The sequence below is a fragment of the Anser cygnoides genome, chromosome 5, assembly GCF_040182565.1.
Source record: "Anser cygnoides isolate HZ-2024a breed goose chromosome 5, Taihu_goose_T2T_genome, whole genome shotgun sequence".
NCBI lineage: Eukaryota > Metazoa > Chordata > Aves > Anseriformes > Anatidae > Anser > Anser cygnoides.
In genome coordinates, this window is record NC_089877.1 from 28,612,645 (window position 1) to 28,627,959 (window position 15,315).

The 15,315-nt window shown below is 42.4% G+C and overlaps 1 protein-coding gene across 1 annotated transcript; it reads left to right on the forward strand.

Annotated features, from left to right (window-relative positions):
* Positions 1-57: 57 nt before the first annotated feature.
* On the forward strand, positions 58-15,186 carry PLEK2 (pleckstrin 2). Its single transcript, XM_013174200.3, has 10 exons — positions 58-3,563; positions 4,484-4,684; positions 7,240-7,404; positions 8,385-8,566; positions 9,288-9,379; positions 9,713-9,900; positions 10,301-10,402; positions 11,322-11,405; positions 12,641-12,719; positions 13,552-15,186. The coding sequence occupies exons 2-10, from the start codon at positions 4,637-4,639 to the stop codon at positions 13,677-13,679; spliced, it is 1,068 nt and encodes a 355-aa protein (XP_013029654.2). The 5' UTR covers positions 58-3,563; positions 4,484-4,636; the 3' UTR covers positions 13,680-15,186.
* The last annotated feature ends 129 nt before the right edge of the window (positions 15,187-15,315 follow it).

The window sequence follows — 15,315 nt, forward strand, 5'->3', positions numbered from 1 at the left end:
AGCTCACTGTTGCTTGACCTTCAGTTCTGCCTACCCTAGATCTAGTTTGCATTGGACTGAGTTATTCACTCTATAAACAACCAGTTTATCTTCTGTGAAGAGGAGAAACAAGATCTGCTTTCCATGTTGCAGTGAAAAAGTCCTGTTTGTCCTTGTCTGTGGGAATTGGGGAAGTTATATTTTAAGTAACCTTTCCAAATAACTGAATTTTTAAATGGATTTATCTTTTTCATAGTCATATCATATATTGCCTATGTCTTTTTTTTAATATTTTGTGCTGCTAGAGGAAAAAAATGGATGAAAAATGAGTCTTTGCAGCTTATGTAGGAATTCTTAATGTTGCCGTAGTAGAAACAATGTCATTGCTACAAGGTGTTGCTAGAAAAGGCATTCACAAACTGTATATTGAAATACATGCTTGATTATCAGAAAAGTTCACGTGCCCAACTTTTACTATGCAAAGCCAAAAAGGTAACTTCCAGTCTTTGCAGAATGTTGGAAAATACTTGAGTATGTCATCGCAAAGTGTCTTTTGTGGTTACTTGATCAAATTACTTTCTTCTTAGAAGTTACATATGACAGCCTTGTCAGGGTTTGAAGCTGTATTCTCTCTTTGATAATTTTGGTTTCATTTTTATGAACAACTCCTCCTTTTTTGCCAATTCACTAAAATAGTGAATTGACCCGCATTCAACATGATATGTGGGCACTCTGACAAAAGTAGAAAGTTTTAAAAACTAAAACATGTCTCTGTAATCCATATGCCAAAATAATGCTGTAAAGTAAGGCAAGGAAAATGAGCCGGTCTTGCTCTTTACGTAAGAGTGTTACCAGGGGATTACAATTAATGTTGCCTCTAAAAGCTGCCTTGGTGTGTTAATAGGGGAGCATCATTTCTGTCAGTAACTGGATGTTTCTCATGTGTTGCAGTAGCTGGAAGAAGGAGCTCTGAGATGGCTGCTTGCAAGGACTGCTAGCCTGTGAACTGTGAGTTAAGGGTCCTTAGCACAAACTGAGCTGATACCTTCTGTTGCAACCAGTCTGGTGTGCTTGGAACTGTTTGCTTACAAAGCATTTTAATACATGTAGTAAGTTTTGTGTGAACAGCTTTGTGGAGTCCGTAAGAGGCAGTGGAACTGGCATGTTGTTCTCTGTAGCCAAATCTGTACTTCAGTATTTAATTTCTCATAAATCTTTGATCCAGGGAATACAGTTAAACAGCTGTTTTCAAACATTGCCACCTTTCTGCAGTTAACTTTAAAATGCTCTTAAATCAGAATACTCTTAAATGTTTGTCTTTAACTTTTATCTAGAAATGTTTCATCAGTTTTTATTTTGATGTGGTTTGTTTTCATCTTATTTCATCCCTAATCCCCTAAAGGAACTACGGGTTTAATGGCGTCCTACACTGGAGGGCGAGGTCCTAACATTTAAAGAAGCTGTTTTGGAAAAGCTGAGCATATGTAATCCCCCATGTGATGCTGTTCACATTATAATATTAATGGAAATTGTAGAGCATCCAATGGGGATTGTCCTTTGGGCAGGTTCTCCTAATCAGGGATTGTTAGCTTCGTGGGGGACTAAACTGGAGGCATCAGTAATGAAACAACACAGTCTGCGTTTCCAGTTAACCCTGAGTCTGTGGTCCTGAAGTCTACAGATAGCTATTCTTAACCATGCTAATGCGAATTCTGTAATGTATAAAGTCTTTTGGGGTCACTTTTAATGGAAAAAATTGTCAGTTGCTCAGCTGTACTTTTTTGTTAAAATACTGTGCTGGCATTTAGAAAACACCCTGTTAAAATGGATCTGATGAAACAGTCCTCCTCAGTGGTTTTCAAGTCCCACCAAAGACTTAGTTTTCTAGAGCTCTTTAGCTTTATATGGTTTGAAGCACATCCTTTTCTACCGAAAGACTTGAATGCCAGAACTTGCCTTCCCAGCACATGCCTGAATATGACAGCCCAAATCTGCTGACTCATTTGACAGTATATGACCCTTTTCCTACGAAGCCAAGAAATCTGCTTTTACTTAGCCTCAGAGAGCAACATATGGGCAGTTTGTTAGCCTTGAATAACCTCTGTAGAATAGGGGGGTGGATACGTGTGCATTACAAAAATCCCAAGTATTGAAAAAATGCTTGGAAGCATTGAAGAAATTAAAAAAAATATATCTGTATTTAAAAAAAAAAAGACAAACCTGATACAAAACCTGTTGTTTAATGACCAGCTAGGGAAACTTTTGCTTCAAAATTCACCAGCAGTTTGACAATAAATTTTTTCATTGCTAGTAGTAATTTTGCCAAGAAACTTCTGTAGTGTTGTGGGTGGTCTGCATGCTGGAAAAAAAAAAAAAAAGCTCACTTGCTCAGATCTTCGACCAGGGCTGGTTATTGTGTAATTTTGAGATCACTGTCTGAGCGAGAGCCCCCTGCAAGCTTCTGCCTGTCCTCGCTAGCATGGAATTACCTGACCCACCTTGTTACGGATTGCCTGCAGTAACAAGCCAAGCAACGTGAAGTCAAACCTCAAGTACGGTGCAGTGGAACACTATTCCTGGAGCTGGTTGTATAAAGTGTGCCGGTGTAGGAAACAAATGTGGTGTTAATGTATCTTGTCTACTTAGACTCAAGGTTTTTTTCTTTGATTCAGTATTGGTCATGTCCTTGTGTGCCTCCTTTTGTGACTTGTTCGTATGTTATTACCTGAAGTTTAACAGTGGTGGGGGCAGTGCAGGTTTGTAGCACATAGTACCCTACCAGCTACTAAGAGGAAAATTAACTCTGTCCTAACTGAAACCAGGACAAGGGCCAAGTTTAATTCTGATGTACGGGGCGTTCAGTAACCTAAACTTTTTCTTTCTGATGACTTCCTCAGTTTTGTTCCCAAGATTCTGCTTCTGTACATACTTTTATTTGTATATACATTTATGCATATACACGGAGACAGATCATTCTTAAAAAAAAAAAAAAGTAAAAATGTTTCTTTCTACTTTTAGGTCACAAAAAAAAAAATATTTTTCTTTATGAAAATTTATATTGCTATATTTGAGAACACTACATACCTGTAAGGAAAACTAATCCTCTAGGTGTCCTGTTAAGCTTACTGAACTCAGTTTAAACAGCCTGAAGAACCAGCTAACTGTGAACTGATTTACACGACTGGTTGTCATGGGACTGCCTTCTTTTTCCAAAGTAGCGAAGGGAGTATAGCAGGAGCTATGCACTTCATGTGGGTTGGCTGCTTTTGAAACCTCAGCTAGCATATTCTCTGTTTATACAAGAATGGATTTAAAAAAAATGTAAAAAAAAACAAAACAAAACAAAAAAAAAAACAGTCTTCAGTTACCCACTATATTTCTCATGATCTATGCAGAGTTGTTGTCTGGGTAGTCTCCAGCATGTTGTCATGTTTGAATACCTTCTTTGATATCTCACTCTTCCTCCCTCCTCATTAGAAATTAGAAAAATAATATAAAGATAAGGTAATGATTTGCTTGTTCCTTTTCCTCAGTACAGGAAAGTATGACCAGTAATCTGATCCAGTATGCAAAGACTAAGATACGTGAGTCAACTTGTCTTACCTAAGAACTCTGGACTCTTTTTTTTGTGGGTGCATAGCAACAAGTGCTTTTGTTATTTGTTTTACTGTACGTCATTTTTCTTATCACAGTCTGCAGCTTTATCCACATATATCACCTTAAATTGGCTGCAAGTCATGGAATGCTAACAATACAGCAAAGACTCTACACAGCAGCTCTGTCTGAAATACTGTTACTAACACTGACTTACTTCTTCAAGACCTATCAAATAGATTTATCATGGCTGAGGTTTTCAAAAATGAAAAAAAAAACCCTCAAGCTCATATTCAGGCACAGAAAAGGCACTGTTTCAGAAGCTCTCAGGACTTTCAAGAGGTCCCTGCACTGGGCTTATTTATCAAACCGCTTTTCTAAAAACCCAAGTAGTTGCTTACGTAGAGATTTAGGATATTCAGTTGAAGTAGGCATATCTGGGAATCTTGGTTTACATGTCCAAGGATCACTGAAAGTAGAGTGGGCTTTGGGAGACATTTGGGCTTCTTTGGTAAAATAAATTTCTATCAAAAGCAATTATTTTAAGGTTTGTAAAATTCTCATTGTAATTATAATATTCAGTATGTTACACTCGAGGTGTTCTGATCTGTAGAACCCCTAGAAGATATGCTTATTAGATGAGAAATTTTATGCCATAGAGTGGACTTCTCTGAAATTGAGATAGTTTTATAACTCTGCTTCTCCCTCCCATGCAGTTCCTGTGTGTCACCTCTTTTGTCACCATGAAGCTGTTGCTTACCTTGGCTTACTCACTCAAGGGTGTTTTTTTTTTACTATACCAAATTCTATGAAATCCCTTTGAGATCCTTTTTAGACTTCCCTTTGTTTTCCTCCCTGGAGGGCAGGTAATGTATCAGAGCCAGCTCAATGTTTAACTAATGTCTCACAGAGCGGGAGAAAAAAGGGAAGGGAGAGTACGTCACTCAGGAGGAGGGTCGCAGAGAAAAATGAGCTTGCCTGAACTCCTCACGTGCAGAGAGACAGACTGCCAGGGATCAGGTTCTTCTCAGCGGGAGCTCATCTCTCCTGGCGGCTGGCCGTGATGCAGGAGGCAGCTGGAGTCCTGAAGGAGGGCTTCCTCGTCAAACGGGTAGGTGCTGCGGCAGCGCCGCGAGGGCTCCTGCGCGCGATGCTCTCCAAAGGTGGAAACGGCCCCTGAGAAGGGACCCGATGGAGCCAGGGCTCTTGGCGAGGCGGCATGTCGAGTGCAGGGGTCGAGGAGCTCCTCCAGGTACCTACAGGCTCCTGTGGAGGAAGCTGCAGGAGCTGCAGGCCTTACCTGCCCTCCATCCAGTTCCCCGTGTTGGCGTTTGCCCAGGGGAAAGTGAGCGAGCTATCAGTGTCGCTCCCTCGGTTATCGGAAAGCCGGTACGTCTGCACCTAGGGCACACCTCTGCAAAGAGCACATAAAAGTAATAATACCTGGTGAAAGGCTACGTGGCACCAGGGAAAGTGGCCACAGGAGGATGGGCAGAGGGGAGATGTTTGGAAAGTCTCTCAAGACAGTTTGTGCCTTCTTAAGGAGATGGCTGAGCAGGGTTTGTGAGAGGATGGAGAACAGATTTTCTTTTTTAAGAGCGTGAGAGCAATATGAATATGGAAATGTCTCTGATACAACTTTTCTTGCACACCCCAGAAGCTTCACTGTAAGAAATTTTCAGCTGAAGCATGGAGAAATCAACTGAGACACAGCATGACAGCTTTCAGCCTTTCCCAACATTTCTCCTCATGGGATCGAATCAGTTAGTAGAGGGCAATGGTGCAGGGGGCATGAGCAGCTTTCCGTACCAAGTCCGTCTCAGTGACTAATATGGTCTTTGATTGTGCACTTGAAGTGCAATTCAAAGGTTTGCTCAAAGCTTTGCCACGCCTTGGGAAATGCTTTCCTACAGTACGTGTCTGCTTCTGGTGCTACTGTGATGGTAATTCTTGTCAGGAGCTCTCCTGGCAGGGCTCACGGCTGCGGCTGCGGGGCATGGGAAGTCCGAGCTGTGCCCTGCTGCCCCTTCCATGGAGAGGGCAGAGCAGCCCCAACTCCTGCTCTGTGCTCTGGGCTGTGGTCATGTTTTGTGTCTCTTGTGTGACTACCGAATTAGAGAGGGGAAGCCGAGGCGCCGTGTCTGAGAGGAACGGGTGTCATCAGCGTGCTGAGCTGTAACTGCTGGCTGGCTGTGCGACATCACTGAGATGTGCAGTTTGATAGAAAGGAGACCAGAAAGAAGATGAATAAAGGACACTGAGGGAGGAGGGGATCCAGAGGAAAAAAAAAAAGTAAAGGGATGGGATCAGGTAAAGGAAATGGATTTCTTAAGAAGACCAGATGCAAGGATAAAGTATAAATCCATTATAGATGACTGAGTTATGTATTATAATGTATAAGTACAATGTGTGACAGGTAAAATTGAAGGGAAAAAAAGGTAATGTCACATCCTAAAAAAAGGAAATCTCTGAGAAGGAAAGAAAAGAACCATAGGAAAGGAGAAGTGGACAAGGGGATGTACATCAGGTGAAAAAGTGGGGAAGGTGAAGGGAAGGGAAGGAAAGAGCAAAACCAAACTAGATTAACTGTGTTGGGTATAGGCTAGCAGACATTAGAACTAACATGCCCTGGATTTTAGAGACTCATTACCCCACTTCTGTGGAAATTGCTGGTTTTCCCCTTTACTCATAGCAAGTTAATGAGCTTTGATTCCTGCCACGACTGGACCTTGCATGTTCCTTCCTCCTAGCCGTGCCCACCTCTCCCAGGTGTCAGAGCTGCCTGTGCCCGGGCTTTGCCTGCAGGCTGTGATGCTCCGTCGTCGTCTGCAGGAACGCAAGGCAGCTCCCCGCACCACGAGGCGGGACCTGACCCCGTAGGACAGGACCGAGCCTGTCGGTACCAGCCCTCTCTCAGCTTGCTCTCCCATGCAGCTGGGCGAAAGACAGCCAGGGGCTGTTTATGGAGGGGAAAGAAGAGGTATTTTATTTCGTATAACCCAGGATGTACCTGACAGCAGCAGTTGCTCAGTCTTTTGCCATTAAAGAGAGTATTTGCAAAAAACAGTAGCACAGAGAGTGTTTTAGCCCAGGGAGTTGGAGGTAGGCAGGATAGAAATAAAGCACCATCTGGCAGCATGGGGGGATGTAAAGAAAAGCCAAGTCACACAGCAAAGCACTCTCTGGACCACTTGGCACCTACAGCCACGACCAAAATGACAATGAACAAAACAGATGAACACCCAAGGGCACTGAAGAAAAAGTGTTTGTCTCCAAGAGCTGCCAACCACACTGACGCACTCACCGATTTCAGATTTAGCCCTGTTCCTGCCTGCTGCTGTCAGCAGGCGGGCACGCACCCAAATGACGGCTCTTTGAGATAATTCTTGTGAGCTTTTGCAAGAAACAATTCTTACCAGCAAAAATGTTCTTTCTGCTGGAGAAAGAGCAAAGCACCTTTCTGTTCTTGCTCCCTGTTTTTACACTGGTGGAACTGTGTTATTTCATTGCTAAAGATGTGTATTTCAGGGAGAGCAAGACTGACGATGACTTCTCATGTTTCTTTTCATATGGTTCCCTATTGGCTTATAGTATTTACATGAAAACAAAAAAGAAAACACCCATTTTTCAATGCTTGTATTAATATGTGCATTTCTTCCCCTCTAGGGACATATCGTTCATAACTGGAAAGTAAGATGGTTCGTTCTGCTTCAGGATAAGCTCCTGTACTATAAACTTGAAGGAGGCAAGAAGGAGTCTTCTCCAAAGGGTAGGATCCTCTTGGATGGCTGCACTATTACTTGTCCATGCTTGGAATATGAGAACAGACCGGTAAGACTAGAAAAATGTATCCCTTCTCACTGACGCTCGCTTTCTAATTTCTCTCTTGTGTTTTCCTCTCCCCCCTGATTTCTTTGATTGCTGTAACTACATCACTGGGGCATGCGTTTCCAGAAGCAGGCTTCACTAAAAGCGAAACTGCCATTTGCAATGTAACCAGGACTAGCAGTTAACTGCCTCGTTGTGTCTTTGTCATTCTCTGTGCCCAAATCTGAGGTGCAGTCACTAACAGAAAGAAAAGAAAAAAGGAAAAAAAAGCCTCACAGACATAGAAGAATAAATGCAAATGCATCATCCCAACAATATGTGGGGAGAGGACATGAGCAACTCAATTAAACCTGAGAATGATGGGGAAAAAAGACAGTTTATCATCTATGGTAGAGGCTGTAAACACTGTCCATATTCACACAGGGCTCTCAGGCAGACAGGTCAGACTCCCTTTTCCTTTCCCAGTGGGTCTTCACTGCTGTGGAGTTTCCAGCAATACGGCTTTGGAAAGGAAAGTGTCTCCTGGGCTTTTCCACTCACCCGTGGGCAGCGGTCACGCAGACTTCCCCTTAGAAGAGCCAGAAGGGAAATGACTCTGTAAATTGCTGACTATTTCGGTACGTCTCATGGAAGAATGAGCCTAGTGAGAGTTTGTAGTTGATAAGCAAGAGATGTGGATGTGAAAACTCCACAGTCAGCAGCACGCTCCTATTTCATCCCATTTCTGGGCAGTGTGCTCTCTTTCAAGAATTACAAGCTCCACGTATACAAACTGTGCTTGTAACCAAAAAGCCAGGGATCTAAGGAAAAAAAAATATCCCCAAAAGCTGAACTGTATCCAGCGTCCTTCAGGCGAGTATTACCCAGGAGGGATACCATATCACACTGATTTCTGTGACTTGGGCTAGCGGTGAAAGAAAGGAAAATGCGAGTGGAGGGCAAGAGCTAAATGTTATTACTGCTTTGCACTTCTCTCTCCACAGCTACTCATCAAACTAAGGACGAAAACCAACACAGACTATTTCCTTGAATGTTGCTCCAGAGAGGAGCGAGATTCTTGGGCTTTGGACATCACTGGAGCCATTCACGCTGGTCACCCAGTGCAGGTACAAGAGCTTCACAGAATGAAGAACTCTTTCAAACTGTTGGAGAATATTAGCCTCCAGTAAGTGCTTATAGTTTCACCTTCCACTGTCGCTGTAGTCTGCAAAGTACCTGAGCTGCTGGATGGGGAGGGTCAAGGGAAGCTTCTCTCTGCACAGATCTGCTCCTTCATGGCCAGGAGCCTCTATACTGGCTGCTCTGTCCTGGATTTGCACACACTCTTGTCAGGGCACAGGAATGCATTTTTTTCCTGACCCTCATTTTTGGGTGTATAGGGGCTCTGCACAGGCATGCCACTGCTGGCTTGAAGGCAGCTAGTCAGCTGCAGAGATATTCTGACTGAGGAGATGCATTACCTTGCAAGTTGTAAGGTCACGAAAAGACCGAGAGATGACTTTGTGCATGCCATGTTGGTGAGCTTTCAAAGCTGACAGCCAGAATCCAGGCTAGGATTTTCAGGGTGCATCTTGTTAAATGAGAACTTCTATTAAGAAATAGGAAAACGACATGCATTTGATTTGTGTTGAGATGGTTAAAGGAGTCTGACTGTAGCCCAATCTGAAATGCTTTAAAATGAAAGATACTTTATGAGGTGTCTTTTTTAGTGTTGCGCGTTGGGAGAATAAAGTTTTCCTACAACAAACTCAGGACTAAACCGATCTAGATTGTTTTCAAGCTTTATGCTGGTAATCATTAGGACATCCTGGGCACTGACAGAAGCACATGACAGTTTCTGCTTGACTTTCTATTAAAGTAACATTATCCTGTGTATTCTTTTACAGCCACATAGTGGATAAAATGCGTGACAGCAGTACTGGAATTAAGCTGACCCGCAACTTGGAGCAAGGCAACAGATACAAAGAGACCTTCACAGGTATGCCTGCTGCAGACAAAGGACTTCCTCACATATGCCATGCCACATTGCGGGGACAAGGGAGACACTGTACTGATTTGATGGTGGGATCAGTTATGGCCCACTGGAAAGTACTGGTGCAGCTGAATTCTCCAACACCTTTCTCTCTTGCTCTGTGGATAGATGGAAGCATACATAGGACCCCACTCTTTCAGTCAACCTTGCACTTCACTGGCAGCCTTTGTGATGGTGCCAAAGTGTTTCGTCAAAGGAAGGCCTGTTATGGCAGGAGACATTAGTCTCACCTTGGAAGAGCAGGTTGCCTTGGTCTGAGAGCTGCCTTTCTCCCTGCAGGCTCTGCCCTGGTGGACTGGCTCATCTCCAATAGCTTTGCTGTGTCACGGTTTGAGGCCGTCACCTTGGCTTCCATGTTGATGGAGGAGAACTTCACCAAGCCCGTGGGAGCCCGCAGCATTGAGGCCATGCGCTACAGCGACCTCTCTGAGCAGTTCCTCGACGACTCCACCGCACTGTACATGTTTGTAAGTGGTGTGGCTGCCAGCAGAGGCAGCTCCTCTGCCCATGGTCAGGCATTTGATTTGAGGCAGTGGTAAAGGGGGACACACACAGCACGCACCCAAAGGCAAAATATGTAAGCTGTGAAAACAAGCACAAAAGGGGCTGCTCTGGGCTTTCAATAGTGTTTGTACTTGTACTTTTGCTGGGGAAAAAAATCTACAAGGATATGGAAGGATCTACAAGTAAGGTAATTTGGCATTAAAAAGGTTGCAGCCCTTGGCACTGCTGTGTCTGCATTTAACAGAGGCCATAAAGAATTCACTTGGGGAAAAAAGCACTAAAAACAGCTCAAGGAAAATAAAATGCAGAACTTTGTCCTTAAGATTAAAAATAAAAGTGGAGCCATCTTTTCTGTGTTTGCAGGCTGAGAGCAGTAAGAAAATGCTCAGCTCCAAGGAAGAGCTACAATTTAACATCTCTGAATTAAGTGGCATGATTGTGAAGCAAGGATTCTTAGTGAAACAGGTAAATACAATCTTTGACCCTTCACTGTGAGGCAAGAAAATGACAGCTCTTACAGCTGCAAGGAGAATGAATGAGAGTTACACAAGCATGGCTGGGGAGTTGTGTCCAGCAGACTTAAATTGCCCATCAACACGGTTATCAGAGATCATGAAGTGAAGAGTGTCTAGCTATAAGGATGTGAGCTATGGAACCTGCTGCTCTGGCAGGATTCATTGGATATTCTGTATATATTACGTGTGTACTGAAAGGTATAAAATAATACTGAAAACAAAAGTCCCACACATACTCCACCAGAGTTGTTGTATTCACACCAAGTAGATCCACTGTCCTTCTGATCACACCTATCCCATCGGGATTGTGCAAGCAGCTATGATATTCTGCTGGCCACAGCGAAATTTCAAGGCTGGGAAGATTGGCTTTTGCATGAAGTGGACGTTAATTTGTGGACAGTCACTCATGCACACGCAGATGCTCTGCTGGGGGTGAGTCCTGTTTTCTTCAAGTGTAATTACCTGTCAGTGGTAATTGCTTATGGGATCCCAACTCTTAGTCTGCGAGACTTAGTTTTAGACCCTTCCCACAAGCAAGATGAGGATCAGTCACATTGGTTCACAGCATAACACATCCACCTGCAGAAGGAAACCTGCCTGCCTTGCACGATCACATTTTTATTCTGGATTTTTGTATGAGGAACCATGATTTTTCAGTACAAGAAAGGAGAGACTAAGAAATTATCAATCTATGAAGAAGGATGTTAGGCAGAAAATCATGGGAGTTATTAAGATGTCAGATTTTTTTTCTCTGTTGGCTGCAAAACTTCTATTTTCAGTACCTATTTAGGCCTTCCATAGGGCCTGCAGGAAAATGACCATTGCAGGAGGTATTTACTGGTGGTAACATTAATTCTTCCATTTTCCAGGGACACAAGAGGAAAAACTGGAAGGTGAGGAAATTTGTTTTGAGAGCTGATCCTGCTTTCTTGCACTACTATGACCCCACTAAGGTATGTGAGTGTGGAGTTGGTACACTCAGAAATCCTATTCCAGACCTAAATATTATAATGAAAAGACAACACAGTCATGCTGTAAATGTTTCTCTCTCCCAGATCTCCTGGATTCTTCTGTTGATGTCCTGGGAAATAAGACCTCTCTGGCCTTACTCTAGGAGGTTGTCCTTGTATGATTTTCTATCCCTGTGTCCCCTGCCTATCTTTTCCTCACTGAGATTCCCTTTCCTTAGCTGTGGGGAAGCAGTTTAGGGGTTCCTCTTTTGCTTGTACCCACACAGTCTGGGACCATGATCCTGCAGGGATTCTTCCTGGGCTGTGGTCTTGCTGGGCTGACATCCCAACATTTGACAGCGATTCTGCTATTAGGAGTTCCTATGTTCTTTTTACAACGCTGAATAGGGTCTTCTTGATCCCAAAATATTTACAGGAGTTTCTGACACTCAGATTTAAACGTGCTCAAGGAATAGTAAGAGTTTGTCGTCATGGATATAACCATCGCAATGAGAGTGAGCCAGAAGGGCATGTGAATCCATCAGCCCCCGATGCATGGGGTTAATGCAAAGCCCAAGAGGCCACTAAGATGAATATGTTATAGCAATGTTTCATGTAATTTTTAAAGAAAACTCAAACAGCATAACAGTGAAAAGAACTTATGAGCCTGGTTCATGTTTTGTTGCCTGTTTCTTTGTGTGGGTTTTGTTTTTTTTTGTTTGTGGGGTCTTTTTTGGTTTGGGGTTTGGGCTTGGGTTTTTGTTGTTGGGATTTTTGTTTTGTTTTGCATTGCAACTTGCCCTTGTAATGCTATAAACTCAAACTTTAGAGTCTGAAGTTCAGACACAAGAGCCAGCCTACTCATGAAAATGGTCAGATTTTTTCCATACAGGCTCAGTGAATAGTTGCAAGCTAAAAACTTGCAGAAGTGTGTGTGTATATGCATATATTTAATATGGGTTGTTAAAACTATACATAAGTTTGAAATGTGATTGTTAGCCTACCTTTTGTGCTTTTAATTGGTCTCCACCATTTCCAGATACATCAAAGAAACATCTGAGGCACAAACAGAATAGTAATACATTTAATTACATGTTCTGACTTCTGTGACTTGGATGTTTTATAGCCAGAAAGACTGGCAATACTTCTCCACCTTCATAAAAATAATTGGGGTAGCCTGGGAAATGATTCCAATTATGATATTTTGCAGCTAAGCCTCATTTCCCTTTTCTTTGCAGGAAGAAAACAAGCCAGTAGGTGGATTTTCTCTTCGTGGCTGTCTTGTCTCAGCTCTGGAGGACAATGGAGTCCCAGCAGGTAAAGTATGAGCCTCTAGACTTTGCTACTTAGGTACCTATGCTATAACAACACAGTCTTTGGGAGTGGGTTTGTGTTTATGGCTGGCTGTACGAATGTGTGGGTTAGCTTGTCTTCTCCCTTGCAAGTGAGGGAAGCTATGTCATCAGACATTCCCATACGGATGGGCTGTCCCATAAGGGGATATTTTTGGAGTTACTTCTGGATATCCTGAGTTTTCCTTTTTTTTTTTTTTTATGGACTACTCTTAGTCAGGTGACCCCTCAGAAAGTCTCAAGATACAGATTAATGTTCCGGAGTTAACAGCCAAAGAGGAAGTGCCTTTTTGGATGTTGTTGAACTCAAAGTCTTGAGGCACCCCTGATGCTGTTCCTTATTCATGTGTCCTCTCCACATGTATGTACTCTCATCTGGATCTGCTAGAATCCAGATGTAGGGGAGACCTAAAGACAGCAATATAAAAACCAGTTCTGCTAGAGAATATGCTTAGCTTAAGCATTTGTCTAGAACCTCAAACTCACAGATAAGTGTTTCTGCTATTAAAGCAGTTTATTTTATTATAGTAAGCACAATGTGTGGATCGCAAATAGGGAATATCTTTCTAAAGACAGCAGACAGAGCCTTAAAATAGATACAGTCCAGGATGGAGGGCCATGATGAACAACACAGCTCCTTACTAACAGGAACCCAGAGATGGGCAGGAACAAATCTAATCAACTGCGCAAACTGGTGGAGAGCTCATCTCTCCAATGTGCAACTCCAGTAAGATCCTACCCACTGCAAAGCAGTTCTCTATGCACTTTCCTGATCTGTCACATTTTTCTCTCTGCAGGAGTGAAAGGCAATGTACAAGGCAACCTTTTCAAAATCATCACCAAAAATGACATTCATTATTATATCCAGGCCAGCTCCAAGGCAGAGCGAACACAATGGATTGAGGCAATCAAACCACTGACATGAGTAAGGTGGACTCAGTGGTAAAAGAAAAGTCACACTTGTGACCAAGGTTCCTGCTCCCTTTGTCTGGCTTTTTTTTTTTTTACTTTGGCATTTTATTTTTGTTATTTGTATTTCCATAACACCTACCAAATTCCTGACAGACCAGAATTCTAGGTGCTTAGGAGTCACACAGATCTGGAATAAATCTCCACCAGGAATTTACTGTCTAACCAAGAGACAAAGGACAACAGGTGGATACAGACAAATGATGTTTTACAAGGAAACAATGAGATGTACTATTCCAAGATGGAAGAAAAAAGAATCTCTTGTACAAGTATTCAGTCTATATCTGACAGATCCAGGTTGTGCTTTATTCTAAAGCAGAAATGTCTTGCTCCTTTCCCCTTTATAAAGGGGCTTATAAACTTAATTATTTCATGTGGATTGAATCAAGGTGTGTGAACAACGTCACAGTCTGAAAGGTCCTGGTGTCTGAAACTGCCTGATACACTGTGAAAGAATCTTGTGCTAAGTCACAATTACGTGCCGGGATAATTGCTACTGGAAAACAGACTGGGGGTCTCTGTCCATCCGTCTGCTCTACCGTTTGGCTCTCTGTTATGCCAGAAAAGACCAAAGGACTCTCATCTCCAGTACATCCATTACTCTTGTGCTGTTAATGACCCATCATATTACACGATCCCGAGTATCAGATCAGTGGCAGTTATTCTAGACAATGGCTGGTGCTGACTATAGCGGAAAAAATCACTCAGCCCTAAAAGCAAAACTTCCTTGTGTTTATCACCGTGAATCCATTTATGTGGAGCACCGTGTGGACTGAGAACTCTAATAGCAATTCTCATTATTGCTTTTTTTTTTTACCTTAAGCCATTAAATTTTCAATTATGTGTCTAGCAAGCTTGACTCTGATATCATTAAACATACGTTAAAAAAAATTTCAATGCATTTGAATCTCCTATGCTCTTCAGACATGATTTTTCTCAGAGTATATGATCATAATGGTTTCATACACCTTAAACTTAGAATAATATGGGAAGTGAGACATTGTCCACAGAGCCAGAGTAGAATGGAATGTATGAGATGACTAAAACATCTGATCAGCCTCCTAATGTTCTATTTTTACAAAATTCTTCTGTTGTCTGAGTACCTGTATCTGACAGACTCTGAAGTCTCCAAAACCACTCCGAAGACAGCATGCTCTTTATCTTCCATAAAGTCACCAAGAAATTTGATATCCCTCTATCCACAGAACCATCTCTTCACAGATTTTTTGCCTTCTGAGTTATGTAGTTAAAAAAAAAAATCTCTTATCAAGAGGCTTTTCACTTCTTCCTGTGATATTACCAAGCAATCAAAACTGAGCCAAAGCCAGCAGCTATGGTATTATAATAGCCACATATTTGGGACTCTTTTATAGATCTACAGCAATGAAATCACAGCATAACACTCATTTGCAGTCAAATATTTAACAAAGCTGCTGAAGAAATTTTGCCAGTAAAGATGCAGTTTTAATCAGATGCAAAAATGGGCAATGCAGTTTCAGCTACAGGTAAAATTTCAGAGGGCTGGTTCAGAGAAGGTTGTGAAATGTACAACTGTTGAAACTTTTCAGTCCCTGAGAACTCAACCTGCAAGA